Source organism: Astyanax mexicanus, chromosome 15, assembly GCF_023375975.1.
Source record: "Astyanax mexicanus isolate ESR-SI-001 chromosome 15, AstMex3_surface, whole genome shotgun sequence".
NCBI lineage: Eukaryota > Metazoa > Chordata > Actinopteri > Characiformes > Acestrorhamphidae > Astyanax > Astyanax mexicanus.
In genome coordinates this window covers 46,581,646-46,607,478 of record NC_064422.1, presented here as the reverse complement: position 1 = coordinate 46,607,478, position 25,833 = coordinate 46,581,646, and the positions used below count along the sequence as shown (strand labels likewise).

The window sequence follows — 25,833 nt, the reverse complement described above, 5'->3', positions numbered from 1 at the left end:
GCATCAGAAGCCAAACATTTTTTTTTCACCAGCGTCTTATTCAGATTACCGTTCCACCTTAAATGCTCACTGCAGTAAAACACAGACAGTCCTCCTTCATTTATAAAAGGTTTATTTCCTTTGCTCATGCCTGGAATGTACTGTATTAATGTTCATTTGTTCGCAAAACCCAAAATAAAAAGCAGCAGAAACCCTTCGAAGTAGAGTTTAGATTCTCTGATTTTCACTAGCCAAGCGGTTTACAGCACTGATCCACATTCTGCTAATCGTGCTTGAACCCGCAGGTTGCCGCTTGCAGCTATGTTTATTATTATTATTACGTCACAAAAAAAGCCAGTACAGTTGGGTTTCACTTTCGCTGAAGTTAGTTTTAAGTTATAAAGTAATAAAAGCTATTAAGGTATAAAGACTACAGATTGCTTTTTGAATAAGGTGCAATTGCAATACAGACCACCCAATCAAAATGGATTACATTATATAAAACACAAAACTATATAACATCATATAAAATAAGTAGAGTTTAGATTCTCTGCCTGAGCCCGACCTGATGCCTGAGCCGAACTCGGGCCGAGATTTTCCATCAGTTTCTTTAGGCTCAGATCGGGCTTAAGAAAATGGTCTGTGGCATCTTAATAAACCTGTTACTGATAAAATATGACTGTCTGTGTGATACTGCAGTGAGCATTTAAGGTGGAACGGTAATCCGAATAAGACACTGGTGAAAAAAATATATAAACCAAGTTCGGCTTCTGATCTGTTTTTTTTTTTTCATTTCCCATTTTTTGTTTGGATCATCAAATAAAAAACAGAAAATACACGCCGTTATTTGTTTTTTTGTTTTATATTGAAAAAAAAAATCATAATAAATAATGAATAGTTATGTAATGGTTTTTAATTTTCCGATTTTGATTCTCAATTGATTATCAAATAAACGAATAATACACGGATTACACTGTTTATATAAATACCTGTTCCCTGGCTGCCTGGAAACTCTGCTTATAGCTTTCTAAGAGTTGAGTAAATTTCCCAACGCTCTCCTGACTTGATGCTTCCCATTTTTGGAACAGTCTATCCAGTAGGACGCGAGCAGAATTCTCCCACGCTTCAGCAACACGTTTATCCGGAGACCTGAACCAGCCTGTAAGAGTCTGTAAACTAATCCAGTCTTTATATGATCCAGGGCGACTCATGAGGGGCTCAAAGAGGTGGATTTCTAAAGAAAAAACACACAAAAAAACGAAATAATCTGGAACAATTCAGAGATTTGGGTCATTCTTCATTTGGAGTGGGAAACCATGTCACAAAGGCTGGAGGGTTAAAAAAAAAGAGGCAAGAGTCAATAAATACATTTTCACAGTAATTCTAAGATTAAAACTACATTTTACTTATGATTTCTTTGATTTTCCTTTTTTAAATCATATCTTAAAGTCGCTAATCTTTAAGTAATACATAAAATAGCCACATAACCAACTTTCAACACTTGAGCAAACATTTTTAGTGTAAAGAAATATTTTAAAAGGTTTAATTTTTGAGATTTCATAAAACAGATCCAGGTATACTATTTGCGTGATTAACATCATACTACATTTAAAAAATATTTATTTTATTTTAAAAATATTTACTGGTCTTATTTTATATTTTATCATAGATGTTGTTAGCTCTGTTAAACTGTTTCCTGGGTCAAAGGTCATCAAAGAATAAGCATCTCAAGGCCTGAGAAGGTGAGTCCATACTTGTTCATTTTATTTTATTAATCTGACGATAATTCTCTTTATCAGGTAGCATATAACTTCTTTGTGTCACTGGTGTTTCATGTTGTGCTTTAATTGTTAAAAAATGATTTTTTTTATCAAATATTTTGCCATATGTCTTTTATTTCATTGATTAAGTAGTTACACATGGTCTCTTATCTGCCAATGAGTGCTTGTGTATAAACATACTTTGGTTAAATTAAAGTTAAGTTAAATGAAATTTCTTTATCACATTCAGCCACATTGTAATTTCAATTAAAAATAAATAAATTGATGAAAATATAAATACTTCAAGATGGCGTAACAAAACCTTTTTGACCAAAACTCTGCATTTTATGTTAAAATATATTAAAATCTTTTCAGAATTAAGCTCTTCTTCTGCATATTTGGTAAGTGCAGTTGTTAATATACATTTTAAGGTTGTTTGTTTCTGGGACAAAAGAAATAGGTTTTTTAAATGTATTCACTTGAATTCCCACTCTAAACGGAGAATGACCCACTTAACTGAATATAATACATGCAAATCCCATTTCTTTACCTTTAGATTGGCCTAAAGGGATCTGGAGCTGTCTTGTGGTGATTTCCTCTACGGTCTTGTTTCGTTGGAGAACTGCATATTTATACGATATTGTGCTTCCTCTCCACAAATTACATTCATCCACTGAGAACTGAGCTTCTATCAGGTAGCCATTCTCCTGCAATCCTCTAGTGCGTGAAAAAACAATAAAAAAAGGTGTACACACAACACAACATATTCCATAAACACCTAATGTACATTAATGACATGATCAAAGCTTCTATACAGCGTTTCCTCTGTTCTAAAACGTATTTATTTCTGATTTTCTCAAAACTTTCTCCTATATTTATCTGGCTGAATGAAACTTGGATTGCATGTTTACGGTAGGTTAATGATCAGCAACATTTCAAACAATTTGGCCACTAGGGGGCGCTATTCATGAATATCATGTAGATCTCATTCAGAGTGTGATATGTTGACATATCAACAGTGTTGTCTTGTTCAGTAGTTTTAATGAATCGCTTGAAAATTGCGGTTTCGAACTAGTCTCTGGATTTTTGTTGGAAATTTTTTTTGTTGCACAGAGAGAGTTTGTAGGTAAATAATTATCCAAATATTGACATATGTGAATAAATCCTTCTGTATCAGAGATAGTTTCCTTTAGTTGCCGCTTGCGGCTATGTTTATTATTATTATTATGTCACAAAAAAAGGCCAGTAAAGTTGGGTTTCACTTTCGCTGAAGTTAGTTTTAAATTAGAAAGTAATAAAAGCTATAAAGATACAAAGACTTCAGACTGCTTTTTGAATAAGGTGACCACCCAAACAAAATGGATTACATTATATAAAACACAAAATTAGACCTATACAGTATCCACAGCATTTTTGCTGCACCATTTTCTGTTAATTTTTTTAAAGATAAAATAGCAAAATGATCTTTTATCCCTCTAACAGATAAAAGACAATCAAAAAATTGAGCCGTAAAAATGCATTATTATTATTTTATTTACTTATTTATTTATTTATTTATTTATTTTGCGAATATCAGAAGTGAGCTTAGAGGAATCAAAAACAGAAAAAAAATGTTGGGTATGGAGCCATAATATTGCTCCTGTTCTAAAACACTAGTGTTCAAAAGTCTACTGAGTGTTAATATAAAGAAAGTAAAGGAAACACACTGAAAAGCAGGTATTAGAGAAGACCAACATTAAAGTTACACAACATAAAAATGAAATGTAAAATAACAAACATGACACTCACCTGAAATAAGTCATTGTCAATTCAATGGATCTGTCTGTAAGGAGGAGCAGAAGCTTGTCTTTATCTCTATTAAACCTGAATTTTTTGTCCACTACTATGTGCACGTAAAAAGTGATTGCTGGTGGTTTGCTCGGTCCTCTCACTGGAGATGATTTTCTGTAGAGATTAAAAGGTACAATTTGAGTTAGATTGATTTAATTATACCTTATTAAAAATCTGCAGGGAAATACCAGGAGGAATAGCCATCTAACAGTTAGTCCTTTATTCCTAACATTTTATCACCGGCAACGTTCTGGGTCCTGAACCTAATTTTAAACTGGTTCGGTGTGTTTACACAAACAAAACAAAATGTTCCAGAACCAGGAAACCTTTTGACGGTTCCACTAAAACAAGTGGAAACGCAGACTGGTTCTCTAAAAAGTACCACAGTTCTTAAAAGGTGGAGCTCTTTTGTTGAAAAAGCGCTAATAGTGTAGCAGTGAAGAAAAGGGATACACTCAATATTTGGCAACCAAAAATAAGTAAGTAAAGTGGTTATTGTAACCTTTATGAATTTATTTGTCTGAGTGTTAATGCAAAGTGTTAATGCAAAAATAGAAAGTTGGACGTAAAAAGAAATAAGTTTTCACCCATTTTTACAATTTAATTTTTTTCATCTCTGCCCCTCACAATCGGAATTTCAGGAAAAGTGAAAAAATGAATATTTTCTTTATTTTCTGATTTTTCCATTTTTGCAATTTGCGAGTTGAATTATACAATCAGATTTATGTTACAAGATACAAAAATCAAGAGAAGATGCACCTTTTTATTTTTCTTGAAATCCTGTTTGATAAAGGCTGAAATAAAAAACTAGATAATAAAAAATTGGATGAAAACCCATTTCTGCTTCACTCTACTGAATAGGAAAAAATAACGATTAAGTTTTATACCCTATTTTCTATTTTCAAATTTAGCTTTGATACAGTCAGAAAATTGAAATGCTAAATGTTACACTGACCATTTTTGTATCAAACAATGACTCCTGATTATTTATTCCTCAGTCAATAGTGTCTATAACACACAGAATGATCTGAACAGTGATAAGATCACCCACCTCTGCTCTGCTTGGTTTTGGGTTCTGATCTCCGCGGTCTGATCTCTCTGTTCCTCTGAGCGTCTGATTGGTTTAGAGGATGATGATGCTGCAGCTGCATATGATTTCACTCCTTTATCTGCTGATCCAGAATCAGAGCTCTGAGGGTCTCCTGCTGACGGCTCTGCTTCACTCTGAACGCTCGGCTCTTCTCTCTGTGCACTCAGATTCACCTCGTTCTTCATATCTGTGATAAAATAATATTTAAAAAAACAAAATTTAACACTTCAAGAAAATTGTTGTTGCATATCAGCAAGCGAAGCATAAAATACAATAGTTTTAAAATTAAAACTTTAGCTTTATCCGGACGGGATTAGTTTCTCAGTGATAAAACTCCTGCATCCGGACTGCAATTAAAAAACAGGAGGACCAGTGAGTTTTTATGCTTTATTTAATTTAGTAAATGCAAGTAAAAGAAAGACATTTGACAATTATATGAATAATTTAACCCTTTTCATCCATTATAATAGACATCATGTATTTTCTTTTATTCATTTTTAAATGTTTTGTTCTATATTTGTTCTGTATTCTAACAGAATAGATCATGAACCTGCCAATAAACAAGTTATTATTATCATTAGTCTCTAGTTTCCATTCAAACATCTCACAAAAGTTCTGCACAATTCAAATTCAGCCCTTTTGCCGTTGATTCGAAATCATTTCATTTATTAACTTCTAGTAAAATTAGAACGAGAAACGTTTAGTGTACTAATACTTTTACAGATTCCAACCAAAAATAAGTAAGTAAAAAAACTGAATATTTTTGGTAAGTGTAATCTTTATTCGTTTATTTTTCTGAGTGTTTGAGGCTAAATACAAAAATATAAATTTGGATGTAAAAAAATCAATTTTTTCAATTTTAGCTTTTTTTCCCTCTCTGCCCCTCATAATCAGAATTTCAGGAAAAGTGAAAAAATGAATATTTTCTTTATTTTCTGATTTTTCCATTTTTGCAAGTTGAATTATACAATCAGATTTATGTCACAAGATACAAAAATGGACAAATCTTAAAATCAACAGAAGATGCACCTTTTTATTTTTCTTTAAATCCTGTTTGATAAAGGCTGAAATAAAAAACTAGATAATAAAAAATTGGATGAAAACCCATTTCTGCTTCACTCTACTGAATAGAAAAAAAAGAATAATTAATTTTTACACCCAATTTTCTATTTTCAAATTTAGCTTCATACATCTCAAATTCAGCCCTTCTGCCTTTCATTTAAAATCATTTCATTTATTACTTCTAATAAAATTGTAAGGATAAGCGTTTAGTGTACTAATACTTCTACAGAGTGTGTTTACAGATAAATTCAGCACTTTTAGACAATAAATCTACAATAAACCTGATTTATAAAATAATCAACACATTCAGGACCTGTGGATTCGTCTGTGACGTCTACGTTACCTTTCTCTTCATTTTTCTCGTTTTCTGCCTCTTTCTCGCTCCCTCTGTCCGGCGGAGGCGTCGACTCCCAGTCCATAGCGCCCCCTGCAGGCTCGGGCTGAGAGGTCGGCGGTGTCGGTTCTGTCTGGGTTTGGCGAGTGATCAGTTTAACAGGCTCGGTCTGGGTCATCCTGGTTCTGAACTTTGTCTGAGCCTCCACTTTGACGGGCCCCTGAGAGGCAGCTCGGGCCCCTGATTCACTGGAGCTCCTGTTGGCTCCCTGACGGTCCATTTGGTTCCCTGGTTTGCTGGAGCTTCTGCCGGGCCCTTGAGAGCCAGTCCGGTCCCCTGGTCCACTGAGGCTTTTGTCGGGCCCCTGCGAGCCAGTCTGGGCCCCTGATTCACTGGAGCTCCTGTTGGCTCCCTGACGGTCCATCACGTCCCTTGGTTTTCTGGAGCTCCTCCTGGGCCCCTGAGAGACAGTCCGGTCCCCTGGTCCACTGGAGCTCCCCCCGGGCCCCTGAGAGCCAGTCCGGTCCCCTGGTCCACTGAGGCTTTTGTCGGGCCCTTGAGAGCCAGTCCGGTCCCCTGGTCCACTAGAGCTCCTGCCGGGCCCTTGAGAGCCAGTCCGGTCCCCTGGTCCACTGGAGCTCCTGCCGGGCCCCTGGCGGTCAGTTTGCTCCCCTGGTCCACTGGAGCTCTGATTGGGCCCCTGAGAGCCAGTCTGGTCCCCTGGTCCAGTTGATGGTTCTGTGGGCGGGGTTTGGGGCCAGGCTGGGGGTGTGGTCTCAGATTTTTTGGTCTTTTTTTTTCGTCCACTTTCTCGGGGACGGTCAGAGTTCGCTCCTTTCTTTCTCTCTTTATTTTGTCTTTTTCTCTTCATTTTTGAGTTTATTTCGCCCAAAAATGAGCAAATCTAACAAAAAAGTCAAAAATCTATCAAAGAAAAAGTCAAATGAAAGTTAAACAGAAATGAAAGTGAAAGTGTTAATCTGTAATCCCACAGATTTATCTGATTATCACAGATATACTCCACAATCAGAAATAGTACAAACATTGTTATGCGAAATTATTGATAGATAAACTATTATAACACAATAATTATTTATTCACTGTGTTAATAATGAAGTTTAAATATGCTTCATCCCTGTGGTTCAAAAACTGTGGTATTTTTACTAAACCAACCAGTTTTCCCAGTATTTCACTATAGTTTCTGCACTAGCATTAGCATTAGCATTAGCGGTGTCACAGAGCATTTCACGATTAAGGCCTCTGCATCCGTCGTGCAGAGCGCTGATGGATTTATTGTTTTAGTTTCACACAATTTTACAAACAATGAAGCACTTCCCAATCAGAGTTTCATGACCATAAAGAGGCTCCATAATCAGACTTTCATGATAAAACTTTTATAATCAGACTTTTATAATAATCAGACTTTTATCATCAGATTTTCACAATCAGACTTTCACGATCTGTCATTTTATAATCATACTTTCATATTTAGACTTTTTATAATCATACTTTCATATTTAGACTTTTTATAATCATACTTTCATATTTAGACTTTTTATAATCATACTTTCATGGTCAAACTTTAATGATAAGACTGCCACAATTTGACTTTTATAATCAGACTTTCATGATCATACATCATGGTGCCAGTTCAAGGAAAAAGCTCCGCCTCTCGTGACAAACAGCCAATCAGCTTGCTGGTTTTGCAGACGAGGGTCAGTTGGCTAGTGGGGAAGCCCCTTAGGACTAAAAATGTAAGTTTAATTTTAAAAATTAGTTTTAGTGCGTCATAAAAAGTAAAAGAACAATTTAGAAACAAGTAAATAGTTTACATTATTACATGAAATCCATTGTTAACGTGCTGTTTTTCATAATTTATTGAGGAATAGATTTACTGATAAAATATCCACAGCACTTCTGTGCAACAAAGGTCGGCCTATCAGATTCTAATAATCTAATTGTAGTGTGTAAATGGTTCACAAGTGGTTATTTTAGATTTCTTGTAAACCTGTATTAAAATGTAAGGGATACTGAAGCTGGGTTGTGTTGTTATGACAATTTCCTTATTTTTAAATCCAAAACTTCACAGGTATGGACTTCATTATAACTTTAGAGAGATCCTAGGTTTGGTTCCTCCCCAGTAAAACCAGTAAGTAAACCCTCACCACTGGAACCAGTATCTACTAACTGGTGAGAGATTAAAGCTCTGCTCTACAGTATCAAACAGCCTCGACTCTAAATAATAATAATCACTTTAATAATAATACTGCTATTACTCTGTACAGGTGAATAGAGTCAGGTGAGTCAGGGCTTACCTGGGAGATACGGGGGTTTGATCCTGAGCTGGGAGATACGGGGGTTTGCAGTGTAATCTCTCTCTGAAGTTTCAGTTTCGTTTCTCCAGTAATGCTCAGACCCCGTATGTCCTGCTCTCAGATCAGATCTAACCCGGGCTGAGATCTGAAACTCAGAGAGCGGCTCTGATTGGCTGAGGCGGGTAATCAGATTATAAAGGCGGGGGTTAAGAACTTTACAGACATGATCAAAGAGACCGACACTTTTTAAACTGAATATACTGGTTTCTCTTCCGAACTATTTAACATATTATACAACAGCTCCATCTAGTGGAGCGCGCGCGCGCACACACACATACTATACAAATTATACACACACACTACATACACTATACAAACACACACTATACACTATACACTATACATACCCACACTACACACACACACACTATACACACTATACTTCATGAGTTTATGCATCATATATATTACAGGAATATTATGTCTTTTTTCATTATTTATTTAAGCAAAATCCATAAACTTTTATTTTATTTAATTTATTTATAATAATGGAGATACAAGACTTACAGCAACAACATACATATAAACACATATATGGCGCCGGCTGCTACGCTATGTGGAGTCTATGTATATATATATGTGTATATATATGTGTATATGTATGTATATATATATGTCTATGTTATTATCAATACAGTGATGGCGGCGCTCTGAGATTAAGCTAGAGTTATAGGATATAAACAGTGGTTTTTAATAAGCTTCTTTTTAAGCACTTTTTAGTAAGGAGGTGTGGAGCTACTTTGAGCTGGATAACGGTGTAAAAAGTGATTTATCAGGGTAAATTATGCCCCGTATCTCCCAGTCTGAAGGGGGTTTGTTGGAGAAACTGTTAAAATTTCTGGATCTCTGAACGCTGTGGGAGAACGGAGGTGTGCTATTCATCAAAGATAAGAACTTTTTATCATGTTTTACTACAACAAAAGTACATTTTACACCAGAGATCTGCTTTAATAAAATATATTTAAGTTTGTGGTTGTAAGGAGAGTAAATGTAAAAAAGTTTAAGGGGTATGAATACTTTAGCAAGCCGCTGTAAGAAGATAAATCTTATATGATCCATTTTAACTGACTCCGCCCCTTATATTAAGATGCTACATGATAAAATCACGGCAGTTTTTAATACTAAACGCTGGGTTGTTTCTCCACATGCGGGTTTAGTATTTTCTTCACTTTTCTCAGCACCACTCTGGTTCTCCTCCTGATCGGGGGCTCGGGTTCGGTTCCTCCCTCGGTGAGTCGGTTCTCTCGGGCCGAGGGGTTCCGTCCGGCCCGAACATCGTCCACAAACGACTCCACCGACTGGAACTTCCCCGAGAGCTCCACCAGACGCTCCTTCAGACCATTAAACTCCTTATACAGATCCCCCAGAGCTTCAGACAGAGGCTGGATCCTGCAGGACATACAGGACAACATACAGGAGAATATACAGGAGAATATACAGGACAATTTGCAGGACAATATAAAGGAGAATATATAGGAGAATATACAGGAGAATTACAGGAGACCATACAGGACAATATACAGGACAACATACAGGATAATATACAGGGTAATATAAAGGACAATATACAGGAGAATATACAGGACATACAGGAGATCGTTGCCAAAACAATAAACACAGCCAGAACTTGCTGTATGAGATTATCCAATTATCTAAGTTGTTGCTAAGCAGTACATAGGTGGTTGCTAAGGTGTTACTAGGTATCTGTGGTGATTGCTCTTATGTTGCTAAGTCATTGCTAAGGTGTTGCTAAGGTCTCCGTAGTGGTTGGTATGTTGTTTCTAAGTGGTTGCTATCATATTTGTGTTGGTTGCTATGTTATTTGTAACTGGTGGCTAGGTGGTTGCCAAGGTCTCTGTAGTGGTTGGTATGTTGTTTCTAAGTGGTTGCAAGGTAGTCGCTAAGGTATTGGGATGAGGTGAAAACAAACCATCAAACTGCTTGAATTTTTACACCAGGAGTAAAGCAGCATAAAGTTATCCAAAAGCAGTGTGTAAGACTGGTGGAGGAGAACATGATGCCAAGATGCATGAAAAAAAACTGTGATTAAAAACCAACCAGGATTATTCCACCAAATATTGATTATTTCTGAACTCTTAAAACTTTATGAATATGAACTTGTTTTCTTTGCATTATTTGAGGTCTGAAAGTTCTGCATCTTTTTTGTTATTTCAGTCATTTCTCATTTTCTGTAAATAAATGCTCTAAATGAGAATATTTTTATTTGTAATTTGGGAGAAATGTTGTCTGTAGTTTATAGAATAAAACAACAATGTTCATTTTACTCAAACATAAACCTATAAATAGCAAAATCAGAGAAACTGATTCAGAAACTGAAGTGGTATATACATTTATTACAGAGCAAAAATTCTATATTGTGCTATATCGTGTCTGAGATGTAAAAAATATTCAGTGTTCAGTAAATATACTTTTTCTTTGAATAGCTAGAAAAAAAACATATTTATTTTATTAAAAGCAGACAGGACTGACCTCCCGTAGTCCGGCAGCACTGTGTTGTAGTCGTTGAGCAGCAGGTCTTTAACCTGGGTCACGATGGCGTATTTCCAGTTATCCAGAACTAAAGTCAGATTAGCACATCCTCTACTGCTCACCTTCTCCACTGCAAAACCAACCAACACCAGCCAGTCTCACTATTATCACCATTATTATCACCATTATTATCACAATTATCACCATTATCACCAGACACTGCAGCTGTTTCTAGTTCAGTACTGTTCTTTTAGATAAGAGAATTAAACTAGATTGCAGTTCCTGCAGAAACTGTTTTAGTATAGTGATGATTTGTGGCTGATTTCTATGGTGTTGCTAAGCGGTTGCTAGGTGGTTGCTTTTGTATCCGTGCTGATTGCTAGTTGGTTGCTAAGGTGTTGCTATAGTCTCCGTAGTGACTGGTATGTTGTTTTTAAGTGGTTGCTAGGCGGTTGCTATCATATCTGTGTTGATTGCTCTGTTGTTTCTAAGTGGTAGCTAAGGGTTTGCTAAGGTGTTACTAGGTATCCGTGGTGGTTGCTATGGTCTCACTAGTGGTTGGTATGTTGTTTCTAAGGTGTTGCTAAGCAGTTGCTAGGAGTTTGCTATCATATCCGTGTTGGTTGTTATGTTATTTATAAGTGGTGGCTAGGTGGTTGCTAAGGTGTCGCTATGGTCTCTGTAGTGGTTGGTATGTTGTTTTTTTAAGTGGTTGAAATCATATTTGTGTTGGTTGCTACGTTGTTTCTAATCAGTTGCTATCGTATCTGTGCAGGTTGCTATGTTTTTTTTAAGTGGTGGCTAGGTGGTTGATACTGTGTTGCTAAGACGTTGCTAAGGTGTTGCTATGGTCTCTGTAGTGGTTGGTATGTTGTTTCTAAGAGGTTGCTAAGGTGTTACAATAGTATCTGTGGTGGTTGCTAACACTATTGTCTATCATTAGAATAGACCATAAACCAGCCAATCAACAAGTTTACAACCAATGTAACAGTATCTTAGCCCCGCCCACTGCACTGGAAAAAACAAAACAAAGTAATAAGAGCTCACACTTTTACTGATTTATGTGATTTAGACACTTTAATAAACCATTTAACAGAGTTTAATACTGCTGTTGATTACTGTCATCTGTGAACCTTACTATAAAGTCTTACTGATTTTCTTTCCTTATGAACTTCTATTTCTTTATAAACTATCTATAAACTATAATATCTACATATATATATATATATATATATATATATATATATATATATATATATTTCTAAATACTATATTCACACTTTTACCTTCAGCTTTATAATCCCACTCAGAGCTCTGTACTCTGCTCTTCTGTGCAGCTCCCAGAGAGAGCATTAAAACCAACACCAGCAGAACCTGCATTCCTTCTATACACACACACACACACACACACACACTACAGCTAAATATAAACAATATCCATATAAACAATAATAATAAACAAAATCCATATAAATTAAAGCAACTTAACAGAAATGTCATCAAAAATATCTAACAATATAAAAAGGTAACACTTTATTTTTTTATTTACAAAATTCTTAAGATAACGTCTGTCAATTAATGATTTGTAGAGATATTAATGTTATGCATTATCAGAAATAAATAAATACTAATAATGATTACAGACAGTATATTTAACATATATGCATAACCAGCCAGTTCAGAAATGTACAACATTCATATACTAATGATAAACTACATGCAGTATAAATCTTTACTATGTTAAATTATAAGATTAATACCATATTTCAGTATAATATTAACCCTTACCTGTGATGAGTTTCCCAAATATATCCTCTAGAGTAAAGCTGCTGAACACAAACCCCTCCTCCTCCCTCTGCTTTATATATCACTACTGATTTAGCCCCGCCCACTAGAGATACACTTACTGAGAGGGGCGGAGCCTGAGGGGGCTGAGAGCAGCAGCACAGACCAAAACATTATTATACACTACTATACACCATTACACACTGCTATACACCATTACACACTGCTATACACCACTACACACTGCTACACACCATTACACACTGCTACACACCACTACACACTGCTACACACCATTACACACTGCTACACACCATTACACACTGCTACACACCATTACACACTGCTACACACCACTACACACTGCTATACACCATTACACACTGCTACACACCATTACACACTGCTACACACCATTACACACTGCTACACACCATTATACACTACTATACACCATTACACACTACTATACACCATTACACACTGCTATACACCATTACAAACTGCTACACACCACTACACACTGCTACACACCACTACACACTGCTACACACCACTACACACTGCTACACACCACTACACACTGCTACACACCACTACACACTGCTACACACCATTACACACTGCTACACACCATTACACACTGCTACACACCATTACACACTGCTATACACCATTACAAACTGCTACACACCACTACACACTGCTACACACCACTACACACTGCTACACACCACTACACACTGCTACACACCATTACACACTGCTACACACCATTACACACTGCTACACACCACTACACACTGCTACACACCATCACACACTGCTACACACCATCACACACTGCTACACACCATCACACACTGCTACACACCATCACACACTACTATACACCATTACATACTACTATACACCATTACACACTGCTATACACCATTACACACTACTATACACCATTACACACTACTATACACCATTATACACTGCTACACATTATATACTATTATACCTGATTATACATATTATACTACATTATTATACACTATTCGCCATTATATACACTGTTATACATTATTATACATCATACACTTTATATACACTGTTATACACTATAGTTTGTAATGAGTCAGGGAGTTTGGGATTAGTTGAGGAGTTTGGGATGAATGTGGGAGGAGTTGAGGAGTTCAGATGGAGTTTGGGATGAGTTGAGAAGCTTGGGAAAAGTTTGTGAGGAGTTGAGGAGTTTGGATGAGTTTGGGATGAGTTGAGGAGTTTGGGAAGAGTTAAGGAGTTTGGATGAGTTTGGCAGGAGTTTGGAATGAGTTGAGAAGCTTGGAAGGAGTTTATGAGGAGTTGAGGAGTTTGGGATGAATGTGGGAGGAGTTGAGGAGTTCAGATGGAGTTTGGGATGAGTTGAGGAGTTTGGGATGAATGTGGGAGGAGTTGAGGAGTTCAGATGGAGTTTGGGATGAGTTGATGAGTTCGGGATGAATTTGGGAGGAGTTGATGAGTTCAGAAGGAGTTTGGGATGAGTTAAGAAGCTTGGAAGGAGTTTATGAGGAGTTGAGGAGTTTGGGATAAGTTTGGGATGAGTTTTTTTGCCAAACTCAATAAATCTTCTTTTGTTGGCAAACGTAATCAAATCCTCACAGCAATGCGACTGCAGGGTCCAAAATTAGAATAAACTCGTTTAAATACTCTTGATTTCAGATAAAAAGACAATGAGAATAATTGAGCAGCTGTCCCGAAACTTCTGTCCACCCAGTGCAGCTCACATGTGCAGTGAGTAAATGTTAAACTAATTGCAGAGAGTACAGACCGTACAGTTTGATGATCTGAGGGTGTAGTGTTTGATCTGATCAGAGTGATGTCTTCATATTAATATTAAACCCATTCGTCTCAGTGGGAGGACAGGAGAGGACGTTTCTGGAAGTGAAACCAGTTTAAGTCTCTCAGGTCTAGATCAAAGCAGAGGTTACAGCACGGGTCTCCCTCAGGTCCTGGAGGGATGTGTTTGATGTTGACAGCTCATCACCAGCCCAGCATTCCTGCACCTCATCTGCAGCACATCTGGAGTCCTGCAGCAGCGGCCGGGGTTCAGAGTCCTGAGCTTCTAACAGGAGAGAGAACATGCTACAGGACCAAGTGCACTGAGAATAGTCCACCAACATCGTCCTGAGGGCAGAGTCCTGAGGGCAGAGTCCTGAAGACACAGTCCTGAAGGCAGCGTTCTGTGGGAGGCGTCCTGCACTCGCTAATGAAGAACTAGAGCTTGTACAAAGACATCATATAATGAAAGTAAAAATATAATTCTATACAATATAGTAAAAACAAATGGTAAAAAGAATAATTACTTTCTCACTATGATTACACTAAATAAAATTGTTAACTCTTGGTTGAAATGGGTTACTCATATAAAACCTTCATGAGCACATTTCAATTTACCAACATACCCAATTAGTTACCAGGTTCATACACTTTTTTTAACCAATAAATTTCCATGATTTTTTCATGACTTTTTCAATTCTTCAAGGTAAATTTCACATCAGTGCAGACAGGGACAATAAAACCAAAAATCAACTAAAACTATAGTATAATAATAGATTTATAGTATAGGCCTAAACTGAATGACACAATAATAAAATAATGAGTGTTAGATCCTGAGAGCTCCATTGTTTGAGGCTAAAGTACTGAATTAACTCTGAGCTGATTGATTCATTTGTAGCTCAAAATAGATTTTCTCTACCGGTAACAGAAACACAAAGATTTATAGACCAAACTTTCTGGGTATTTTTTATTGTTTCAAAACTTATCCAGGCCTGGAATTTGCTATTTTCAAATTCCATTACTTTTCCAGGTTTTTCATGAGCGTACAAACCCTGTAGTTATTAGCGCTGCCACTATAATTGGGAGATTGCTGAGATTGGTTCGAATCCCGGTCATGAAGCTTGCCATCAGCTGCCGGAGCCCTGAGAGAGCCCCACAGTTGTCCTTGCTCTCTCTGGGTGGGTACAGTACAGTAGATGGCGCTCTCTCTTTCCCCTTATCACTCCTAGGGTGATGTGGATCAGCACAAGGCTGCGTCTGTGAGCTGATGTATCAGAACCACAGAGTTGCTGCGCTTTCCTCCGAGCGTTAGCGCTGTGATGCTACTCTGCAAAAATGTTTGAAAAGAGGCGGAGTCTGACTTCACATGTGTCGGAGGAGGCGTGTTCTTGTCTTCTTCACCCTCCTGAAGTGATAGGTGGAGTCCTAAATAAAATAAATAAATTTCCCCCTATATCCTAGATTAGAAGTTAAGAATATTTTATAGTTTATTACTTATTACATTTCTAACTGATTACATTTAGTTTTATTGTACTGCACTCTGGTTAACACTTGCTGTCTTTTAAAGGTGCTTTATAATTAAATCTGATTTAGCTTATAAAAAAATAAAGAACTCTAGCAGCACTGCTGCACCTGATCATTTAGTCACTGTTACTTTATCACAGTGGTAACCTACGGGCTTTAATATGAATATCTATCAGAAATCACATCAACATTCAGTGCAGGAGACCACGCCCACATATCCCACAGTTCAGTGCAGCAGTTTTTAGCTTTTATAGGTCTTGGCAAAAGTCATGGGACAGGATACAAGCTCCTGTCCTGTCATTTACACAGTACATAAAAAAGTCAGAGAGAAATCACTACATTCATAAGAACAGGATTTTATTGTTGAACTGTTATTTATGCATTTCATCCTCCAATCCAGTCCTAAAACACTCAAACAGCCACGCCCACTCATCAAACTCAACTCAAACTTCATCCTAAAGCACTGGGACTGAAACAACTTGGGGAGAACAGAGGAACGAGCTGAACTGGAATCCAGGAGAAAAAGCAAACCATCAGAATTATTATAAATACCATAACCAGCAAACTCAACACCCTCCAAACCAAAACGCCAGCCGACCCACAGAACACACGTATCTAACGTTTATTATTTACTCAATTATTCGCCTTTTGGCCGGTGCAAGGAGCAGCACGCTGTGATGATAAAACTGCAGGTCATAAACTAAACACCATAATAACCCCTACTGCTCACCGTATCAGCCGTTTACAGTAGAGTTTCATCTGTGTACCATCAACCCACTTTAAAGTATATCCCACCAAAATTATAATAAACCAAAAAACTGGAAAAAAAAATGAAATTACTGCAACATAAATTCAGAGGAATTTCTGTATTTTTTAAATGTGGGGAAAAACAAAGATAAAGGCAATAAAAGTGAAAACCTGTGGAACTCCAGAAAAAAAAAAAATAAAATAATAATAATACTCTTTCACATGAAAAAGGTATTTTAAACCACTTTAACTCTTGACCGTTTGGCATCAGACATGTAGCTGTTCCAAAATATTATTATAAATGTATAATACAAGCTGTGTGATCACATCTGAACACCTGGATCAATAACTTCAATAATTTCTCTAAGCCTGAGTCTGATTTCTGGTGGATGTAGATCATATTCAGACTGATGTTTTATAGTCTGAACAGAAAGAAACTAAACAAAATCAGATTTTTGCTAATCAGATCCAAACCACATTTGGAGGTCATGTGGTTTCTGTCTGTTTAGACTATCAATAATCAATCCATCAAAAAATTTAATCTTTATTAAAAGCGTCTATCAGACTATAATTTTATATCAGTTATAAATGCGTATTGGTTGTGTTCACACTTTTTTTTTGTTTTAATGTAGTTTGTTATGTAGTCTTACTCAGATTTAATCCTGATTCTCGATGCATGAAGTGACCAGGTGTAAACAGGAACATTTAAGGAACTTGAGCTGAGGAAAATGCAACTGAGGGAATCACTCCAAAAACTCCTAAACCCTCTAAAAACAAAGAGATAAAGGCAAAGCAAGAGTCTGTACAAAGAGGGACGTATTTAATGATTGAAGACAGCAGTCTGTGCAATCTTTAATAACCTCCTCTGAGGAGCAGAGCAGATCACGGTGAGTGGCGTGGGTCGGCCGGCGCGCTCGCATTTTGTTTTATTTTGTTTTATTTTATTTTTTGCAGCGAGTTTCAACCACATGAAGATTCATTGAGTGCTTATTATTCAGCGTCAGAGTTTGAGTCTGAAATTGAGATTGTATTAAATTCTATTAATATACATACAGCTATGATCCAAACCAAAAACAAAAGAACAAAAAGAAACAAAAAAAAAGCTTTACTGAATTTAAATAACAGTATCAACCCTTCTTTTCTCTGCATATTATTTACATAACACATCTCTCCAGCCTGCTTTAAAAAAAGAAGAGAGAAGAAGAAGAAGGGAGCGGAAGATCGATCGATTTCCACCAAAACAAAAAATAAATGCAGCAAGTTTCTTTAAAGTCCAGGAAGCAACACTGCCACCAGGTCAATTTGGACCGCGGAGAGATGGAGAGATAAAGAGAGAGATAAAGAGAGAGAGATAAAGAGAGAGAGATAAAGAGAGAGAGATAAAGAGAGAGAGAGAGAGATAAAGATGGAGATAAAGATGGAGATAAAGAGAGAGATACAGAAACAGATAAAGAGAGAAATAAAGAGAGAGATAAAGAGAGATAATGAGATAAAGAAAGAGATAAAGAGAAATACAGAAAGATAAAGAGAGAGAGATAAAGAGAAAGAGAGAGCTAAAGAGAAAGAGAGAGATAAAGAGAGAGAGGTAAAGAGAAAGAGAGAGATAAAGAGAGAGAGGTAAAGAGAAAGAGAGAGATAAAGAGAGAGAGGTAAAGAGAAAGAGAGAGAGGGGGGTGGAGGAGCCTTGGCCAAGTGCTTTACCTAAAAAGAACCAAACTATTAAGTATTAAGTCCCAGCATGCCGTGCGGCAGGAACACGCAGCTTTGTTAGCTTGGTGGCGTACGCCGCAGGCCAGCGCACCACAGGCACCACCGCAGGCACCACAGGAACCACCGCAGGAACCACCGGAACGACGGGCGTTCGCTTAGAGAGACCGGCGCAGTCCGTGAGCGAGTGAGCGTACGACTGAACGAACTAACGGACACAGTCTGGAATGGGGCGGAGGTTTGGGGGCGGGTCGTGGACAGAGAAGGGGGCGGAGCGAGTGTGTAAAGGGGGCGGAGCAGGGCTTCAGGGGGTACACACCCACTCCTGCTGCTGTCTCCCGGCGCAGTGGTGCAGTCGCAGCGTGGGGGTGTGGCCTGTTTAGCTGCGGGGGAGGCTGCACATCTCGCAGTGCTCCGTCCCCGGCTGGTTCATGAAGGTGCAGTGGAGGCAGGACCACATGGCAGAGGAGGAGGCGGGGACTGAGGCCCCGCCCATCGCATAATCCAGAGAGCCCGCCTGCTGCCCGCCCACTGTGCCTGAGAGAGGAAGTAAAGAATTAAAAACGTTAAAGATAAGAATAACAAAAAAACAACACTATTATCCTTCCTGTCCTTTCTTCCTTTCCCTGTTCCTCCTTCCTGTTCGTCCTGTAGTGTCCTGATGTCTCCAGTGTCCTGACGCTGCTGTCCTGCTCTGGAGTATATACCCATTACACTTATTCACACTCATAACTCACACACTGTTTCTACATTATCTATAGCTCTCCATTATCTCTAACATTATCACTGAGTATATAGTAATGGGAAAAAAAAAAGAACTTAAAAGTGATTAGTTTCTATGATTTCACCAAACTGAAAACCCCTGTGGCATGAAGTTATACAAAAGCAGTGTGTAAGACTGGTGGAGGAGAACATGAACATTAATAACTAGGGTTATTCCACCAAATATTGATTTCTGAGCTAGTTGGGGTAAGCTGCAGGCAGATAATACAGGTCGATAATACTCACCGCTCTTAGTGGCTAATGCTAATGCTAATGCTAATGCTGCTCCGGTCTTGGTGTTGGAGAACTAAACTGAAACTCCTGTATAACTCTGTACTTCAGTGGAGTGTCTTTACTGCTCCTTAATACCTGACTGATAGAATTTATACATAAGGAGCACCGGATTATAAGGAGCTCTGACGATTTTGGGGAAAATTAAAGAATTTTAAATGCATCTTTTAGTGCAAAAAAATATGGTAGAGTGAGTATGGCTGTTGTCTTGTCTCTTATCTGGGGTGTTTACACAATTTCTTTACTCCATGTTTCTCAGCAGAACCTTGTATAGGGCATTTATCACACTAACATCGTGTCAACAATTAAACTTTGTATCGACAAACTGTTATAGCTGTGGTTGTTGATTATGTTGACTAATTATTGCAGCGCTATCAACTAGTGATCAGAAACGTATTTTTAAGCTTTTAAATTCTTTTTCAATTTTTCAATTTAAACTTTTTAAATTTGTTTCACTTTGTTTACCAGGATGAAAACTAAATTGACTTATAAGGGACTGTACTTATATTTAATTATAAATAAATCTTGTGTACATAAACAAATAAATAAAATCTTCTGTAATCGAAGTTCTAAAATACTTGAAATAAAGCAACAAATACTTTTTTCCCTAAAATCCTTTCAAATCTCCAGTATTAGTAAGAATTCACTCACTACAGAGCTGCTCGATTGTGGCCCACTGCTCAGATTTCTTCCAGGTCTGTGCCAGCTCCTCATTCGAGGTCTTCACAGCGTCCAGCAACAGACCAATACTGTCCTGTGATCAAGAAGAATAAATATGCACATTTTAGTACCAAGTACGTAAAATAAACTGGTAACTCATAAAACTCATTAAAAATTGTGTTTTTCCCCTCATAGATTTATTTAGGTTTTATTTTTCTGTCATATTTACATTTTTTTCTGATTAACAAACATTTCAATATCAAATACAGTGCCCTCCATAATTATTGGCACCCCTGGTTAAGATGTGTTCTTTAGCTTCTCATAAATTGAGTTTTGTTCAAAATAATATAGGACCACGATGGGAAAAAAAAGTAAAGTCCAACCTTTAACTCAAGTAAATTTTAAGGGGGAAATAAAATCCCTGACTAAGAAATAATTATTCTTCATAAAATCACCTGTTCCACAATTATTGGCACCCCTAACAATTCTTAGGAAATAAATTTAATAAAAGTATTTCTGTCACTTCTACAGTAGTTTACGAAGTTGATCAGAGTATGTAGGAACATTTAATTAGTAATTCACAACTTCCTGTTTCCCTGGGGTATAAATATGACGTGACACAGAGGCCATTTATCTTCAACATGGGAAAGACAAAGGAACATACCATTCAGTGAGGCAGATGTGTGTTGACCTTCACAAGTCAGGCAATGGCTACAAGAAAATCGCTACTCGCCTACACCTGTCCATATCTACTGTCAGAGGAATTATTAAGAAGTTTAAAACAACTGGAACAGTGGTAAACAAGCCTGGACGAGGACGCAAGTTTATTTTGCCACCACGCACAGTGAGGAGGATGATAAGAGAAATAAAAAGTTCTCCAAAGCTCACTGTTACAGAATTGCAGCAAATGGTAGCTTCTTGGGGTCACAAAGTCTCCAAAACAACCATCAGGCGCTATCTACATGCCAACAAGCTGTTTGGGAGGCATGCACGGAAGAAACCATTTCTCACTCACAATCATAAACGCAAACGTTTGGAGTTTGCTAAGCGGTACTGGGACTTCAACTGGGACCGTGTGCTTTGGTCAGATGAAACAAAGATAGAGCTTTTTGGCAACAAATGCTCTAAGTGGGTCTGGCGTAACACAAGAGCTGAGTATGCAGAAAAGCACCTCATGCCCACTGTGAAATACGGCGGGGGATCAGTGATGCTGTGGGCCTGTTTCTCTTCTAAAGGCCCTGGGAACCTTGTTAGGGTGCATGGCATCATGAATGCTCTAAAATACCAGGACATTTTAAAACAAAATCTGGTGGCTTCTGCCCGAAAGCTGAAGATGGGTCGTCACTGGGTCTTTCAGCAAGATAATGACCCTAAACATGTGGCCAAATCTACACAGAAATGGTTCACCGCACACAGAATCAAGCTCCTCCCATGGCCATCTCAGTCCCCAGACCTCAACCCCATTGAAAACCTGTGGGGTGAGCTGAAGAGGAGAGTGCAGAGGAGAGGACCCAGGTCGTTGGATGATTTAGAGAGAATGTGCAAAGAGGAATGGTCAAAGATCCCTCTTTCTGTATTCTCCCATCTTGTGAAACATTACAGGAGAAGATTAGGTGCTGTTTTGTTGGCAAAAGGGGGTTGTACAAAGTATTAACATCAGGGGTGCTAATAATTGTGGCACACATGATTTGATGTTAAATAATTATTTCTTAATGTGGGATTTTTTTCCTACTGAATAAATTCACTTGAGTTAAAGGTTGGACTTTACTTTTTTTTCCCATCGTGGTCCTATATTATTTTGAACAAAACTCAATTTATGAGAAGCTAAAGAACACATCTTAACCAGGGGTGCCAATAATTATGGAGGGCACTGTATAGTCTGAGGAAATAAGAGCAGTTTTTAATTGTTTTTTTCATAGTAAATAAAATTGTAAAATAAAAATCAATCTAAAAATTTAACTAAGCTTTACAAAAAAAAAGTATTAATCACAGTTAATTAAAAAAGTTAATTTCATCATTTAAAAAGGGCATTTGATATTTATTCAGGTTATAATTGTTTGACACTAAAGCTTGTTTGATACTTTGAGAAAAGTGGGCGTGACCAAAAAGCAAAAAATAAATACATCTGTAAGAGGGCAAATACTTTTTAATGACATGGTATGTATATATATATGTGTGTGTGTGTGTGTGTATGGTGTGTGTGTGTGTGTGTGTGTGTGTGTGTATATGGTGTGTGTGTGTGTGTGTGTGTGTATGGTGTGTGTGTGTGTGTGTGTATGGTGTGTGTGTGTGTGTGTGTATGGTGTGTGTGTGTGTGTGTGTGTGTGTGTATGGTGTGTGTGTGTGTGTGTGTATGGTGTGTGTGTGTGTGTGTGTATGGTGTGTGTGTGTGTGTGTGTGTATGGTGTGTGTGTGTGTGTGTGTATGGTGTGTGTGTGTGTAACTCACCCGCAGAGGCATGACCTCATTAGTAACCAGAAAGATGAGCAGGTGGAAATCAGAGACGATGTTGAGGAAGGAGGAGGAGGAGGACGGACACTGAGAGAGATACGTAGCTAAACTGTGGAAATCCTGAAAAACAAACCAGAGGAAAATTATACATTAATAAAAGCAGTATATTAAAGCCCTTATGGTAAAATAAACTGCAAAAAACACCATAAAATATATTCCCAATCCCATTTCTCCACTGAGCCCTAGTTTCAATGTTTTATGGCCATTATCTTTATAACAAGCAATAACTATATAGCTTACTTTCCTGTTATGCCATTTCCTAGTAAAAAAAAAAATGCTTTTATTGTGGTTAATTTTATTTCTGCCTCTGAAGCTTCTCTCAGGTTTAACTGTGCTATAGGTGAGGATGATGCTTTTGTGTACGTAGACACGTCGTCACAATCTGCAGATCAAACGTTCAATCATCTGCGTCTCACCGCTATCAGAGGCACACTGCTCAGCCCAATCAGCAGCTCTCCCTCCTGCTCCACCCCTAAACCCATACATCACCCAGCACCCCACCCAATCTAAACCTCTCCTATATTTTAGCCTTTTTTTTTATTTAAACAAAAAAAAAGTGGAGTCAGCTAAAATCGGTGGATTTAGTGCACCTTTAAGGTGAAACAAAAATAATAATAAAATAATAAAAAGCTAAAAAGCTTCTCAGGAGAAGAATTAAGGAATAGACAATAACTATTTGCTGCATCACGTTTCCTTTTCTAAAGACATTCAATAAAATACTGCCTAAAGTTAACTAGTTAATCAGCAGCAGCCACTACTATGCTGAACTTTACCAAGAGCTCAACTGCTCTATATACAGCAGCTCTGTATAAAATGAAGAGAGCACTTCAGTTTCTGAATCAGTTTCTCTGATTTTGCTATTTATAGGTTTATGTTTGAGTAAAATGAACATTGTTGTTTAATTCTATAAACTACAGACAACATTTCTCCCAAATTCCAAATAAAAATATTCTCATTTAGAGCATTTATTTACAGAAAATGAGAAATGACTAAAATAACAAAAAAGATGCAGAGCTTTCAGACCTCAAATAATGCAAAGAAAACAAGTTCATATTCATAAAGTTTTAAGAGTTCAGAAATAATCAATATTTGGTGGAATAACCCTGGTTTTTAATCACAGTTTTTTTCATGCATCTTGGCATCATGTTCTCCTCCACCAGTCTTACACACTGCTTTTGGATAACTTTATGCTGCTTTACTCCTGGTGTAAAAATTCAAGCAGTTCAGTTTGGTGGTTTGATGGTTTGTGATCATCCGTCTTCCTCTTGATTATATTCCAGAGGTTTTTAATTTGATCAAATCAAAGTAACTCATCATTTTTAAGTGCTTATTTTTTCAGAGCTGTATATCTGTATCAGACGAATAAAGATGTTCTATTGTTTTTATTAGTCTTCCTCTAACTTTTATAACTCTGTTCTAAAAGGTAAGAAGGGTTACACTACAAAACAAGGTGTCAGATACAATAGAGAAATGGGATTGGGCCAAAATATGAGACGACTTCACCAAAGTATTGCTGATTATAATAATAAAAAACAGATTAACAGCAGATTCTGTTTAGGTAAATGTAGATATTTAAAATAAGAGATGATATAGACCTGCGTCTCCCCCAGAGCGTCTCTGTTCTCGATGGGGAAGCGAAGCGTGGATGAGAAGGTGAACACGGGGTCTTTAGGGAAGGTGGTGGTGATCTGTCCAAAAACACAGAAAAATCAGAGAAATCAGAGCTCGGTTTCATTAATCATCACAAACACGCAGATCATTAATAACTGTATTTATTTAGATAAGAAACATACAGTAATAAAAACACATTTTATACTATCCAAACTACTGCACTGATCACATTTCAGAGGTTCTGTTAAAAAAAAACATTGAAATGAACATTTCTGTCAGAATCCGAAACAAAGCACAAAATAAATAAAAAAAGCGCAAAATACAGGTTTTTATTTATTTTTCACTTTTTTTTTCACTACATCCTTCTCCTGTCAACACTTTGTCTTTTCTAAATGAAAACCAAAAACACAAAGCAAACACTTCATGTGATGATGCTGAAAGTGAGTTTAAAGTTTTAATTTTATTTACTGCATAAAGAAGACATTTTTTGATCCAAATTTTATGGCGTTCTGCTGTTGTTTAAAACAAAATTTGACATATTTGTTTGTTTTGTCAAATCTTTCTTGAACAACTAATAGATTAATTAAAAGTACTAGTCGTGCAACACCTACTATACATAAGTTTATTTTTGTTTATTTCAGGGATCAAAAGCTCTGAAGGGTTAATAAATTACCGTAGTTTTATTGGAGGAACTTCTGTAAAATTTCCAGAAGATTAACTATTTAAATCAGATGTAAACTCACATCAATGATGAGGTACTCCACAGGTAGAGGACGCGCCAGGTACGTGATGTCATTGCCGAATTTGTCTTTATCCTGTAGTTAAAGAAACAACAACAATATAAATATAGATACAGAACAATAAAGGCATAAAAGGAATGACTTAACCCTTTATGTCATGATGTTGCCCTCGGGCAACAAAACACTTTTTTTCTTTTCGTTTTTTATGTTTTTTATTAAAATATAATGTCATAAAGCAAGCCTCCATTAAATAAAATGAGCAGAAAAAAATGTTTCTGCAATCAAAGCCACATGAGACACAATGCCAGTAACTGATAATATGAATATAAAACACTAGAAAGAGCAGTTCTAAATCAGGTCTCTGGCTTCCTCTCCCAGAATGACCTTCTGGACCAGAACCAATCTGGTTTCAAAAAAGGACACTCTACCTAGACGGCTCTGTTGTCTGTGACTGAAGCGTTGAAAACTGCCAGAGCTGCAGGTCAGTCCTCAGTGCTCATTCTGCTGGCCCTCTCGGCCGCATTTGACACAGTCAACCATGACTTCCTCCTAACTATACTCTCAAACATGGGGATCGCAGACAATGTGCTGTCATGGTTTAGATCATACCTCACTGGGCGCTCGTTCAAGGTGTCGTGGCAAGGACAGCTGTCCTCAGCCCGCTCCTTATCCACTGGGGTTCCCCAAGGTTCGGTACTGGGACCCCTTCTCTTCTCCATATACACCACCTCTCTTGGTCATGTTGTCC

The 25,833-nt window shown here is 37.4% G+C and overlaps 2 protein-coding genes across 2 annotated transcripts in view; both read right to left on the bottom strand.

The window, feature by feature from the left end:
• The window catches only part of rnf213b (ring finger protein 213b), an 88,298-nt gene extending 79,839 nt beyond the window's left edge, over positions 1-8,459 (bottom strand). The window contains exons 1-6 of the mRNA XM_049464306.1: positions 8,371-8,459; positions 6,065-6,979; positions 4,621-4,846; positions 3,528-3,683; positions 2,290-2,456; positions 969-1,213 (exon numbers count right to left, since the gene is read on the bottom strand). Of these exons, the coding sequence (XP_049320263.1) occupies positions 969-1,213; positions 2,290-2,456; positions 3,528-3,683; positions 4,621-4,846; positions 6,065-6,926 (1,656 nt within the window). The 5' untranslated portion in view covers positions 6,927-6,979; positions 8,371-8,459. The remainder of the gene's footprint in view (positions 1-968; positions 1,214-2,289; positions 2,457-3,527; positions 3,684-4,620; positions 4,847-6,064; positions 6,980-8,370) is intronic.
• A 7,933-nt stretch (positions 8,460-16,392) lies between these two features.
• The window catches only part of nploc4 (NPL4 homolog, ubiquitin recognition factor), a 30,759-nt gene continuing 21,318 nt past the window's right edge, over positions 16,393-25,833 (bottom strand). Inside the window, exons 13-17 of the mRNA XM_022666559.2 lie at positions 25,089-25,160; positions 24,330-24,422; positions 22,672-22,794; positions 20,215-20,317; positions 16,393-19,047 (exon numbers count right to left, since the gene is read on the bottom strand). Of these exons, the coding sequence (XP_022522280.2) occupies positions 18,890-19,047; positions 20,215-20,317; positions 22,672-22,794; positions 24,330-24,422; positions 25,089-25,160 (549 nt within the window). The 3' untranslated portion in view covers positions 16,393-18,889. The remainder of the gene's footprint in view (positions 19,048-20,214; positions 20,318-22,671; positions 22,795-24,329; positions 24,423-25,088; positions 25,161-25,833) is intronic.